General features: G+C 38.4%; 1 protein-coding gene across 1 annotated transcript in view; it reads right to left on the bottom strand.

The window, feature by feature from the left end:
- Positions 1-13,701, bottom strand: part of LOC107751878 (aromatic-L-amino-acid decarboxylase-like) — a 21,225-nt gene that overhangs the window by 4,985 nt on the left and 2,539 nt on the right. The window contains exons 2-10 of the mRNA XM_016567645.1: positions 12,401-12,514; positions 11,324-11,443; positions 9,064-9,198; positions 8,560-8,703; positions 7,487-7,553; positions 7,269-7,363; positions 5,890-5,957; positions 4,479-4,555; positions 3,241-3,260 (exon numbers count right to left, since the gene is read on the bottom strand). Of these exons, the coding sequence (XP_016423131.1) occupies positions 3,241-3,260; positions 4,479-4,555; positions 5,890-5,957; positions 7,269-7,363; positions 7,487-7,553; positions 8,560-8,703; positions 9,064-9,198; positions 11,324-11,443; positions 12,401-12,514 (840 nt within the window). The remainder of the gene's footprint in view (positions 1-3,240; positions 3,261-4,478; positions 4,556-5,889; positions 5,958-7,268; positions 7,364-7,486; positions 7,554-8,559; positions 8,704-9,063; positions 9,199-11,323; positions 11,444-12,400; positions 12,515-13,701) is intronic.

Here is a 13,701-nt window from a genome sequence, read left to right as displayed (position 1 = left end):
TGCCGAGTGTTCCCTCGGTCAGGGAGTAGAACAACTGGCAGTGAGAGGTTTCTGGAGAGGCAAACAGGTCTACCTGAGCTGCTCCGAAACGTCTCCAAAACAGCTGGACCGTCTGGGGATGGAGTCTCCATTCTCCTGGGAACGTAGCTCGTGACAGCTCGTCGACCGTACGGTTGAGCAGACCCAGAATGTGAATGGCACGAAGTGAACTCAGAACCTTCTGACTGCTATGACAGGACACACTGGCAAGTAACAATGCCTTGAAAAAAAAAAAACTTAATCTTAAAACATAAAGCATATTCATAAACCCAAATAGGCAATAAAACAATTAAAACAGTTAATAAAATAAAAACACTGGTGTCTCATAGCCATCAATGCAATTGGGGAAATAAATTAATTAAATCTTGCTGTGACACGCTAAGCCCTGATTCTATCCTTGCTTGCTTCAAAGGTGGTTGTGTAGCCACAGGGGTAGAGGAGCTTGCCGATGCATCTTCCATCACATCAAGCTGACTCGATGTTGTGTCTTGCATCAATAAAGTTCTTGGATGTTTCCTCTAAACAGAGATAGTTCTTTTTAGTTATATTTAAGAGAAAACACAATTCTAGATCATTATACTGTAGTAAAAACATGTTTTTTTCTAAAAAATAGTAAAAATCTGCATACTATTCTTTTTACCACTATGTGTGTGTGAAGGGAAAACATTACACCATATAAGGCCTAATATTTATTTCTCACTAACAGAAGCAAGAGTAGATTCTAGTTTCATACTGCCAAATCCAAACAGACTCCCCCAGTGTAGCTGTCATAAAATCCATGGTATTGTTTTTTTTATTTATTTTTTATAATTAAAGTTACATTCCATCTTAAACATTGTTTATGACCAATTGGGGTGTTTTACTAGATAATAGCTCTATTTTGCAAGACAAAATAGGACAAACTAATTGAGAGATTTGTCCACTAGGTGGCACCTTAGGTTAACATTCTAAGAAAAAAAGTTTCAAACCCTCGAGAAAAATAGGTTATATTTTTCGAAATGAAACTGCAGCAGATTGTCATCATTCAAATCATAACACACTTTTCAGTTGAAAATCACGCAGTAGTCTAAGCACTGATTTTACAAACTCAAAATTAAAATGGGTTAACTTAGTGATAAAATTGCTTTGGTGCCCTGAATTTCATAACTCGATTACTTTGCGAGTCATCATAACTTATATTATATTAGATCTGACATTACCAACACATTTTCAAGTTAGAAAATATATAACGTTAGCTCACATTTTTCCGTCAAAGGGTTCATAAATAGAAGTGTGTCTGGTAAAGGTAGCTAGCAGACTAGCTAATTTGTTATGAATGTTTTGAATACAGGTCTTGAATAAACTATGGGGTCGATGAACGCGCTGGTGCGTTTTGGTGGATTTTTTCCACATAGCAGCTAACTTACAGTAAATCGACTGACTACTCCGTCACTTTTTATTATACAGAAACGAGTAATATATCATTCGAAACTAAAGGGTCTGTTTTTATTTCTGTACACTCACAATAATAACACAAACTATATGCTTTTATAAAATAAAGAAAAGCTAGGTTACATACCTGCACATGCTTCCTCAGGTTCGACATTGAAGCCTTTGATGTCAAAAGCATTTTAACAACTGGCAAACTAATTTTGCACTGAACTGAGTGCCGCGCTGCCACGCCCACCTCGGGACTCGGCCATGAAGCCAGTGCTGGAGCTGTCTCATATGAAGCAGCACCAGTGGCGTAACTGCTGCTGCAACTGCCATAGCACCAAGTCCCTGTGTGCACACAACTGATACTGAGACTGAGCTAGTATGAGCCAGTCGTTGAGGTAGTTGGGAATGCGAACGCCCTGTTCTCTCAGGGGAACAAGGGCTGCCTCCGCAACTTACGTGAAGACACGGGGCAACAGGGACAGCCCGGAGGGAAGAACCTCGTACTGATATGCTCATCCCACGAACACGAACCGCAGAAATGGTCTGCGGCGCGGAAGGATCGACACATGAACGTACGCATCCTTCAGGTCGATTGCTGCAAACCAATCTCGGGGGCGGATGCACCCGAAGATGCGTTTCTGCGTCAACATCTTGAACTTTCTTGGGTTCAATGAAGTAAGGGCTGTAAAACCCTGTATTCATATCGGCTGGAGGGACCGGCTCTATCGCATCCTTCGCCAGTAGGACTGCGATCTCCGCATGCAAGACAGGAACATCGGCCGCCTTCAATGTCGTGAAGCGGATGCCACTGAACTTGGGGGATGCCGGGCGAACTGAATCACATAGCCGAGGCTGATGGTCTGCAGAAGCCAACGAGACAGGTTGGGTAGCGCTAGCCAGGCACCAGATACCATGCAAGCGGGACCAGCGGAACCAGCGCCGTACCCGCAGGGGGGCAGCAAGGTGGAACGCAGGACGACAGGGGGTAGTGCAGCCTGAAGTGCGGCTGTAATGTTGGCTATCATTAAAAGTATATGAATGGCATCAATACCGGCGTATTTATGCAGAATAGTGCAAGCAGCACTACACACCCACATGAAAACAGCAGCGCAACCGGTGTTTATCATAGCAAAGGCAATGAATCAGATGAATTCCGTGAACGGAGGACAAGAGCGCTGGAGTTTATGCGGTTAGAAGAAATCTCTAGCATTAATTCTGATCATGGCTTGTCTTGAAAAACGAAGACAGTTTGACGTTCGTCGTAGGAGAAGTCACACTGCAGGACTGTGCGCCAAATCTTCTGACACTGCCAGAAGTTCGTCGGAGGTAAAATTTGATCGCAACGGCCATTAATCGGTTGTCGTGAACATGTCAAACTAACGATCAAAGACTACAGATTTTAGCCTAGGATTATAAGAATCTTTTAGGATTTTCAACATTTTTCTCAGACGACCAAATCGTGGCCAAAATCGCACAGTGTGAGCCGGGCTTAAGCGAGATCCCAATTCGTCAGTCACCGACGTGACTCGGAGTGACCGACTGAAAGGGAATCTGCAACCTACTTTTTTTTCAGTCACTGAACATCTGTACTAGATAATAACCTGTACTCACCTGTACTAGATAAGTTAGGTAGGTAATATCTCATATTATCAGAACTTCTTTACAAATTATTCATTCAGATAATAACCTAATAAAGGTTAACAGAGGTCATCAGCTGGCTAAACAAATATTATCTTAAAAACGCACACCTGCACACACACATATTGCATGCAGTATACTTACTCTATAATCAGTGACAAGTCCTATGAATACAGAAAAAAGATTTCAATACTTAGTCGTATCACACTAAAAAGCAAGCTCAGATGTAAATAATACCATGAGACAAGTACACAGCACACAAATTATTCTTTACAGCTAGCAAACAATAAAATGTTAAAAAATAACATTGTTCTTTTTTCCACTGGCCAAGCCTGTTGGTAATTTAATCAGGAAGTAGTTCATGATGGAAATGGCTTTAAGGTGTGTATGCATATATGCACGTTTGTGTGTGTGTGTGTGTGTGTGTGTGTGTGTGTGCGTGTGTGTGTATGTGCGTGTGTGTGTGTTGTGTACTGGGATAAGAGACAGGGCTGCTCTTTTGTATTGCTGTCAGCACAATTACAATCGTCTGCACAGCTGCATGCTGCCCACAGACACATTACCAGAGGAACTGTCTTTGTTTAGCCATGTTTAAATGCCCAACAAGCAACAGGCAGCTCATTGGTGGACATGTTTGAGGAAACGACAGAAATGGGAGATCAGATTATTGTTACTGCATTAGATATCAAAATATCAAAAAAAGTGGCATCTGCAAACAAATAATCATAAACTGTTTTTAGACATTTTACAATTCCTTGGCTTTTACCCATAGTATCAAAGTGATTTTAGTGAATGTATAAATCCTGACTGAAATGCTGCCCTTTTAGACTACATGTTAACCAGCAGTCAACTGTAAAATATATATATATTTTTTTTTTTTCAAAAATAAAAGTCACTTTGTTTAATAATGGAATCATTTTTAAGTGTCTTTGGTGTCCAAATATTTTTATGGTCAGTGTATTTGATATACATAACTTACAGTATGTATGTGAAATAATTGCCAAATAGACACACAAAAGCATATGCATGCAAAAAATACTCTTAAATCTACTTGAGGTCAGAGTAGTGGGTTAGAAAGCTGTTGTTTATCAGCACACAGAGGCTTACTGAACACAGCAGAGCACTAAGGTGAATAATCTGATCGAGCCTTCATTGTGACGTAAAATGGATGTCAGCACAAAACGTCATGCCTCATTAATGAGGATCATGGTCATCCTCTTTACACCTCATGCTAATGCACGTCAGTCTTTTATTAGTGTTATTATTGTTTATTCTTTACAACAGTGACTGACAGTTTCCAGTGCTAAACTAACTGAAATGTGTAAGATTGTGTGAGCAATTAAAATATGAAGCAAATGCAGTGCAAAGTGCTGAGTGGTTACCTGACTCTTGGTGATCATGCTTCAGATAAAGCGGCTCCATTTTAAATGCTCCAATGATGTCTGATCTTTTCTTCACCCTGCACAGAAACATTTTCCTTCATCACAGTGTAGGAGACAACAGTCAAACGACATCATTGTGCATATATCATTATCAAATGTTCAGTAATTAATTGGTATTATTTCCGGACAGAGTAATATGTCCCTAAATGTATGCAAATGCTTTATCTGAATTTTTAAACAAAGTTAGCGCAACATACCAATCAATAAGAGACAATGAAAAACAAACTATTATTCACAGTGTTTAAAGTTTTTGTGTGTCTGTGTTGACTGTGATTTGCCATAATACTAAAATACTATGCGGAAGTGAGGTAAGGTAATAAAAGACTATTATTTCTTGAAATGAGTTGAATCAGGAAAATGCCAGTCAAGTTATATTAAAAAATTTACTAAAAGGGTATTATACATTGAGATACAATCACATTTTTCTCCACAAATTAACCTCTTTATATGTAGCACATCTATATGAATACATGCATCTATTTTATGTATTTACAGTACACTTATGGTCATTGATTAAGAAAAGTGCAGTTAGTTCTTAGAAAAGGATTTGTATTGTTTTCCGGTTCAAGGGTTCACTTTATTGCCATTCAGTCAAGGCAGGGGTCAAGGCGGGGTTTCAAGATTTGAGGACACCACTCAGTTTAATTATTTTCTTTCTAATGTGATAAATTGGCATATATTCACATATACAGTACATTTTAAAAATTTGGCTGAAGTGTTGAAATATCTTTGGGGTCACTGTATACATTAACGTTGAAAAGTTGGGGTTGGTAAGGTTTTGTAATATTGCAACACTTCAAAATAACTTTTCCTATTTTTATATAGCTATATATATTTTATACAGCAAAGCTGATTTTTCAGCAGCCATTACTTCAGTCTTCAATGTCACATGATCCTTCAGAAATCATTCTAATATTCTGATTTGGTGCTCAAGAAACATTTCTTATTATTATCAATGTTAAAAATAGTTGTGCTTCTTATATTTTTCAACCATGATACATTTTTGGAGGATTCTGTGATGAAAAATAAATAAATAAATAAACAAAAAAAGTGTTTATTTAAAATAGAAATATTTTGTAACATTATACATAGCTATACTTTTGATCTATTTAATGCATCTTGGCTGAATAAACATTAATTTCTTTAAAAATGTGCATACATGCTTGTCTTGTATTTTCTCTCTCTATATAACCTTGAACATTTTTGTTTGCCTGGTGCTGACTTAAAGGGCAGCTGGGACCGTTTCCTCTGTTGACTGATAAAGCCAACTAATAGCATGTTGGGATACAGTAGATCAGGTCAGAGGATAAATTAAATATGATTTTTACTGATAGAGCCACTAAACACTTACCACATTGCTGAGCAGTCAAAGTTGACCAGGAGCCATTTATGAGGATTGAAATTGAAAGAGTCTGCAAACTAAACGAGAAGCAAATTTTGATGTGATTTGTTGTGAATTGATGTATCTAACACTTACTCTTGAGAAAGGGGACAAAATATGCCACAAAATGTTCCTGTTATTGGTTAAATTAGTAACATTTCCATTCCATTACCATCAGAGACACTCTGGTGAGTTTTATAGATATTTAGTTTCTATCTTTCTTTATTGTGACCATGATATCTAAATGCAATTCAAATTGTTTGGGATTTTAAGATAATTTCCATCATTTTTAATAGGCCAGAATAGTATCTAGCAACACCAACAACAGAGGTGCCAATACAGTTGATAAAGCTAAAGTCCTGTATCTCAATTATTAATTTGTTTATTCATTAAGTGATTGCTAGATTTGTCAGTATTTATAATAAAACTAGTATTTACTATTAACTAATTATTAATCATTATTAACTAATAATATACTAGTATTTACATATTCATTCATTCAGTTTTGCAGACTATTTTATCCCTTAACTCAGAAATCGGTGCTAAAATAAAGATTGTGATTTTGGAATATGAAAATAAATTTGGCTTGCTGAAAATAAAGATGAGTCATCTGTCAGCTACCTGTTAGCATGGTCTGATATGAACTACTTTCGACTCTGACGCAATAGCATATTATGCATCAAACTCGCAATCAACTGCAGCATCTGTCCAATGAGCATTCGCAAAGAGCCACTATCTCAGAGTCTAATTTTTTTGCTCACTCTCCCCCTTGCAATATCCTTTCTATCCGACGCAATAAAGAAGGCAGACACTGCCATGACGGTTTGATTGTTGCCATGCTGAGTCCTGCCTGTCTTTCACTTCCTGGCAACCAACAAACAGCAGCTGGCTGTCATTCCGGTCAATAATAAAAAAAAACATTGTCTGTGCAGGGGAGCAGTCTTCACTATTGTTTGAACTAGTGCTGCTAATAAACAATGATATTTCTTTAGCAAGGGAAAAAAGGAACTTATCTAAAGGTCTTCATATGCCTCAGGAAATTACTTTACCCTTATCATTGTGACTCCCAGCTGGGCTCCACGACAACTCAAAGGACAATCGGGGATCTCTAATATCCCGCCCATTCCACAAGACATCGCTCATGCCAGCTCGCATCATTTGTGACATTTAAATATTTTCAATCGCACACACATGACAACGTCCTCAACACACCACTAAAGTAACAGGATCAATAGTTTGAGCCCAGCACAGATTGCTCTTCTGTTATCATTCGCGCCTCTCAGGGCTTCAGGAGCACCATGTATGAAGTGTGCTTAATAACACACTGTGTGATTTGAATGTTATCTTACCTCTATGCCATTCAGCAGGGGTCTAAACTCTGGACAGATAAATGCGCTCCCAGCATACGCAGCATCAATGTGCATCCAGATTTTCTCTGCATTACCTGAAACAATGGCAATGCTTCTATAAAAATATTCAATATATATATATATATATATATATTGATTTGACTGCAACCACAAATAAGCTACAAAAGAAAATAACAATAAATGGTAATCGGTCTTACATATAGGGCCGAGCTCAGTGACACAGTCGAATGCACAGGATGGAGTTGTTCCCAATGTTGCACAAAACTAAGAGAAACATCCAGAAAATAAAATAGATGGATTATTATGTGTTGATTTTAATATTTAATGTACTACTTATACAAATACGTCAATCTAGACATTTCTTTATCCGAATCTAGAATGTTCAATGAAAAATTAATTTGAGCTATTCATTTTGATCACAAAAAGATTTGTTCCTGCTTGGTTTGTCATTACGCTGTGATTCTTCTGACACAGGTCTGCCGGCTGAGCCTGGAGCTAATTTGACTAATGTGATTCAGAAAACAGGCTCTCCAAACAGCATTTAACCATCATGCAGACCGCAGGGGGATATTCAGAGAAAGAGCAAAGACAAATGTCCAATCTGTTCTCATTTCATGCTCTTTAACAGTCTGACTGGTTGCTATCTTTCTTCCATGATGTTGACTGATTCTGTAATTTTACACTTGTTATAGATAGTGGCTGCAAGTTTGATGGTAAGGGTAATCATTAAGATTTGAGAGCAAATTCTGCAACATTTCCTAGCATGATGTCAGGGTTAAAAAAATAAATAAATAAAACTACATCATTTCCAGTTGACTGGAATTTTTTGTTTCAAAAAATACAAAAAATATGAATTACTGTACACGAAACTATATAAAATCCCATGTCTGACCATCAGAATTCCCATATATATTGTGTTACTAATTAAACAATTTCTAAACAAAAAATCTGTAGTTGGTTTGATGAAATAATTGGCTATATTATGCATTTCAAAATGGACAAAGCAAAGTAGTGTTTCTTAGAACAATTCTTAAGGTGATCACACTTTAGTTTGGGAACCAATTCTCACCCTTAACTAACTATTGACTATGACTTTTGCCTCAATAAGCTCCTAATTTGCTGGTTATTGATAGTTAATAAGGTAGCTGGAATAGGCATGCTGATAAGCAACAAGTTAATAGCGAGAATTGATCCCTAAACTAAAGTGTTACTCTTAAGACAATAGTTGTGCTGTTTAAGAGAAGCTTGTAGTTATTAGAGATGTACATACAAAAAATGGTATGAGCCCTGCGGCTCTGTCCTCTTCTAGAACTTTCTGCAGCGCATCTCCTCGCACAGAAAACTTATTGTCGGTGGGAATTTTCTTCATCCTTACTCCACCTATCAAACCTGCCCTCTCCACCGATGAGTGCGCCTGAAATATCAACAAAACACTGCCATATTATTTCTGAATTAATGATCTTGTTTCAAAAACATAACCAGTGATTCATGGTTTCCTATTAGACACACATATGCTGTAAGCACATTCATAAACAAGTGGCACTTCACCGTTATACTGATACCTCACAGACCCACTGCACGGCTCTTTCACATAGTTTGATATTCCATTCAATGAGAATTCTTGCTAATCATCCCCAATAACAGATCCCTACTTACAGATGGGCATGATGCCATTGTCACAGTGCCTGCTGAATGGTGCATATTATCTTGCAGGCCATTATTCTAGGCTAAATATACCTCTGCAGCAGTCTTTCATCTGGGCTTGTTGTCTTACCTGATCAGACGAGTAGGCAACTAGTTTGGATATAATGTCCATCTCAGATCGGTCAGGATGGTCAGCCTGGATCAGTTTGACGATTTTGGAACGAGCAGCAAGAAGAGCTATGAGAGTGGCTTCACTGGCAGTGCCCTGTACAAACCAAAACACGTTATATTTATTTATACTTGATACTTTGAACATGTACACCAAATGCTGCTGTTTATGAAAATTCAAAAGCAGCCTATATTGAGCAGGTCTCACAATTGGTAGACATGTTCAATATTACTTGAGACATCATTTCCCTCATCTTAAATATCACATTGAGCAAAACAACCTCGATCAATATGCCCTGATGCTGCTGATTGTAAATGCAGCAGTGATGAATTTTCATCACCTCTCCAGCTCTGTTTTGTATGTTCTCAAGGAGTGAATGAGAAGACTTCCACTCGAAACCCCTCAATACAGATCACCTCAGCTCATTGTTCTCAAAGCACGTGCTCTCTTTGATTTCCCTTCGTAAGCCTGACAGCGCACACCCACGTCCTGATTACTAATGATTCAGTTTACTTTATGAGATCATCTGGAACACTGTAGCCACACTTGTGTTTTCAATTCCAAATTCTTTGATTAAATGCCATATTCACCATATTTAACCCTATCAAGCCTACTGTATCATATTTGGCATGCAAATTTAATGCCTCTGTTTGGCATGCCTCTAAATGATCAACATTATCAAAACTTTGCTAAAAACCTGTTGTAAACAATCTACTACATGCCTTCTGTCATCTGATTGATACTTATTTAGCAAGTAAAAGGCCTTTTATTAAAATCATTTTAATTCTAAAAACGTCCTTGTTCAGATCACAGTACATCACAATCTTTTTGCTGGGAAATCTTTAAGTAAATAAAAGATTAGCTTTTATATTGTTAGTAGCATTTCAAGATGAGTGGACTGAAAATGTACTTGTATTATATTACATATAGATAATCTTTTTAGAAAAATAATGTTAAAATGCATCAAATATGATACGTCAGGCTTTTGAAGAACTTTGATTTGTATGTTTCAGTTGCATTGCATTATATGATTAGTGTGCCGGCTGATTGCATTTTATGTAAGTAGTCTGCTATTCTATTCTAAAGATCTCATGGATTTACATTACAAACACTGAGAATTTTATGTTTTTAGCCATAAAAATATCAGCATCTGCACCAAATTGCATATTTTTGCTCAGTTTGATCCTCTGAATAAGATTGAGATGCTTTTGTCTCCTTTTTCCTCCTTGAGCGTGAACTACACATTCCCCTATGAGCCATAAAAACATGTATCAAATATGATACTCAACAAAAACATGAAAACTTCTACATGTTTAGTTATACTTTCAGAATTTTCTTCTACTTCCAACTGTTCTCCTCCCTTCTCTATTATGCCCACCTTTTCTGAGAGGCATTGCATTGCTTACAAAACCAACAAACTCCATCATTAGTGCATGCTATCAGTTAAAAAAAAAAGCCTGTTGCCATAGTGAGCTCTCTGAAAAGCCCAGAGACAAAAACCATTCCGTAGGAGGACACACACACTCCAAAGCGGCCTTAATGACAGAGCATCAAACCGACTATCATCAGTGGGCTTTCCATACGCTGAGCTTCCTGTATCTCTCTCTAAATGGTCACAGCTGCTCAACTGCTACATCCATAGTGACAAAATGATCGCGGACCGCTCTCAACGCACGCCCTCCTGACTGTCTCCTCTCATGTGTAGCTGATGTCTTAAAAGGCAATTTCTACAGGACATAACAATTTCCAGGGCCTAGAGAAGAAATCAATGACAAACAAATTGTTGTGAGGGACATGTTTTTGATATTTGTTATTGGTCAAAAGAAATTGCCCGTAAACTTGGATTAAGGTTGCAGAGGTGGCATTAAAGTGGTTTAAAATGTTCACATTTTGACACCGGGCACAAGATCCTGATGGGAATTCGGATATGTAATTATTTTAAAACCATATTTTCGACATTTTACACATGTTGTGGACTTCATAATATGAATGAACCTTTGCGTAACAATAGATGCTTGAAGGTAATGTGCATTCACATATTTAGACATGTCTTGAATTTAAAAATATATATTTAATATCTTATCTTCGCCAAAGACCCCCAGCAGTACATGAACCCCCTTCATTGACCCTTGGTTAAAAACCATGTATATAAGTGATACCATATAGATCTTTATATAAACTTGCAATATTTGCAGATAAAATCTTTTCTTAATTATCTCACCTGGATGACCCCTCCCCCTCTGCCCTCTGTACCAGCAAGAAAATCTTCTGGTAGCTTCAGCATCTTTCCCAGCCAGTCCAGCATCACTGTCTCCAACTCTGTACAGGCAGGACTTGCTGCCTACAAAAATAAACAAGTTAATAAAATGAATTAATAAATAAATAAAAACCTGCATCACCCTACAAGATGAGAGCTTCAGATGTCATGAATGGAGGATGGATGGATGGAAAAGCAGATGGATGCAGAATTAACAGACCAACAGGTGACTAGATGGATGGATGGATAGATGGATGGATGGATGGAAAAGCAGATGGATGCAGAATTAACAGACCGACAGGTGACTAAATGTATGTATGGATGGATGGATAGATGGATGGATGGATGGATGGATGGATGGAAAAGCAGATGGATGCAGAATTAACAGACCGACAGGTGGCTAAATGTATGTATGGATGGATGGACAGACATGTGGTTAAACAGATAAATGCAAAAATGGACAGACAGGTTGCTAAATAAGTGGATGGATGGATGGATAGATAGATAGGCAAACAGACAGACTGGCAGGTGGCTAAATGGATGGATAAATGGTTCAATGGAGGGACAGACAGATGGCTAACTGAATACATGGATGAACAGAAAAAAAACATTGGATGTATGGATGGAAAAGCAGATTAATGCTGGATGGATGGATGGATGGAAAAGCAGATGGATGCTGGATGGATGGATGGATGGATGGATGGGGTTGCTAAAAATGGATGGATGGACAGACAGACTAACATGTGGTTAAATAGATGGATAGTTCATTCTGAACCCTACACTTCCTGTTTGTTGCTGCTGTGTGTTTTGAGTTTGAGCTCCGTCAAGTTCATTCTTTATCGTCTATTTTTTATCTTAAAATCAATTTAATACACTCTTTGCAATGATTTGTATCGTGAAAAGCGCTGTACAAATAAACTTGAATTGAATTGAATTGAATTGATGGATAGATAAATAGATGGTTCAAAGGAGGGACAGTCAGATGGCTAACTGGATGGATAGACGGATATGTGGATGTACAGAGAGAGAGAAAAAACATACCCAAGAGAATCCAATGCAGCCAATAGCCCCACACAGCATATCTGCCAGCATTGCAGGAAAAGAGTTGGCAGTAGGAAAGTATGCATAGAAGTACGGGCTGTGCCAGTGTGTCACCTGAAACAGTTCAGGAAACATGTAGAAACATTCCTTTAAAATTTGTCTTTAGTGTTCATGAAAACACTTCCAAAAGATAATAAAAAAAAAAAAGTTTGCTACAGTAATATGTTTTCAAGCTAAATAGTAGCCTGAGACTGTGATCTGTCAGATTTAGTTTGGTTGTTCTGTTGTTGTTCAACTTTGCTCTTTTGAAAAGGGATTATGACTTCCGTAATAGTGACATCAAGGTTTTTCGCTCAGAATGTTAAAGGTTAGATGAAATTATAAAGGCTAGATGAAATTATTCCATGTGTTTAGCGGAGGAGAGAGCTTGAGGCACTGTGTGTCTGTCTCTCTTGCAGGATTTTCCTATTGTGAGTCATTCATTAGCTCAAGCACACACTTTAAACAACTATTAAAACAAGACATCTGAAAGGGAAAATTGGTCTAATTGGACACAGTGGGAAGGTTAACACCATCAACTGAATTAAAGTGTTTGTTTTTTTTTCCTCTGAGCTATGAAATGAAGGGGTGGGGGAGGCTTTTCTCTGACGCCTGGTCAGAGTTTAATGATTAATTTCCTAACCATCAGATTCAAGCCCCTCAAAAGGTGAACTTTGAGCTTGTATAATGAGAGAAAACGTCTCAGGTTACGTATGTTAACCATGGTTCCCTGAGTAGGGAACGAGACACTGCGTCCTCTAGGGGTCGCTATGGGGAACGCCTCGTCCGTGGCGCGATCCATAACTTCCAAGAGCTCATCATACACAGGGCAGGAGGATTGGGAAGGCTCAGCCTCAAATTCTTCACCTTCCTCAGACATTTCCTGCTCTTCCTGTGCTGAACCCAGCAGAGCACTGGCCCCTGGATCAGAAGATGTTAAAGAAATAACATCATCCTCCAGCGGCTCATTCTCGTCCACAGCCGACGAGCGCGAGAGTGAAAGCCCCTCTTTAAACTCATCGGCCAGGTCCACCTGCGATCCCCACGAGCTCATTCTCCTCCGTGCCTCAGCAGCGGCGGGTCCTGAACCTCGAGAAGCAGATGAAACTTGAAAAAAGAGACAAACGAGAACGGAGCTTTTTCATTGAAAAACGCTCGCAGTGCACGCAGATTGCCCCCTCGAGGACATCGCGTGCGTGCTCTTCGCCCAAACAAACAACACATAGATCGTGTGTGTCATCTGGTGTCAAATAGCGATGACA

This window comes from Sinocyclocheilus rhinocerous, unplaced genomic scaffold (assembly GCF_001515625.1).
Source record: "Sinocyclocheilus rhinocerous isolate Xijiao unplaced genomic scaffold, SAMN03320098_v1.1 scaffold752, whole genome shotgun sequence".
NCBI classification, from domain to species: domain Eukaryota; kingdom Metazoa; phylum Chordata; class Actinopteri; order Cypriniformes; family Cyprinidae; genus Sinocyclocheilus; species Sinocyclocheilus rhinocerous.
The sequence above is the reverse complement of the archived record's forward strand: the minus strand, read 5'-3'. Positions and strand labels throughout refer to the sequence as shown.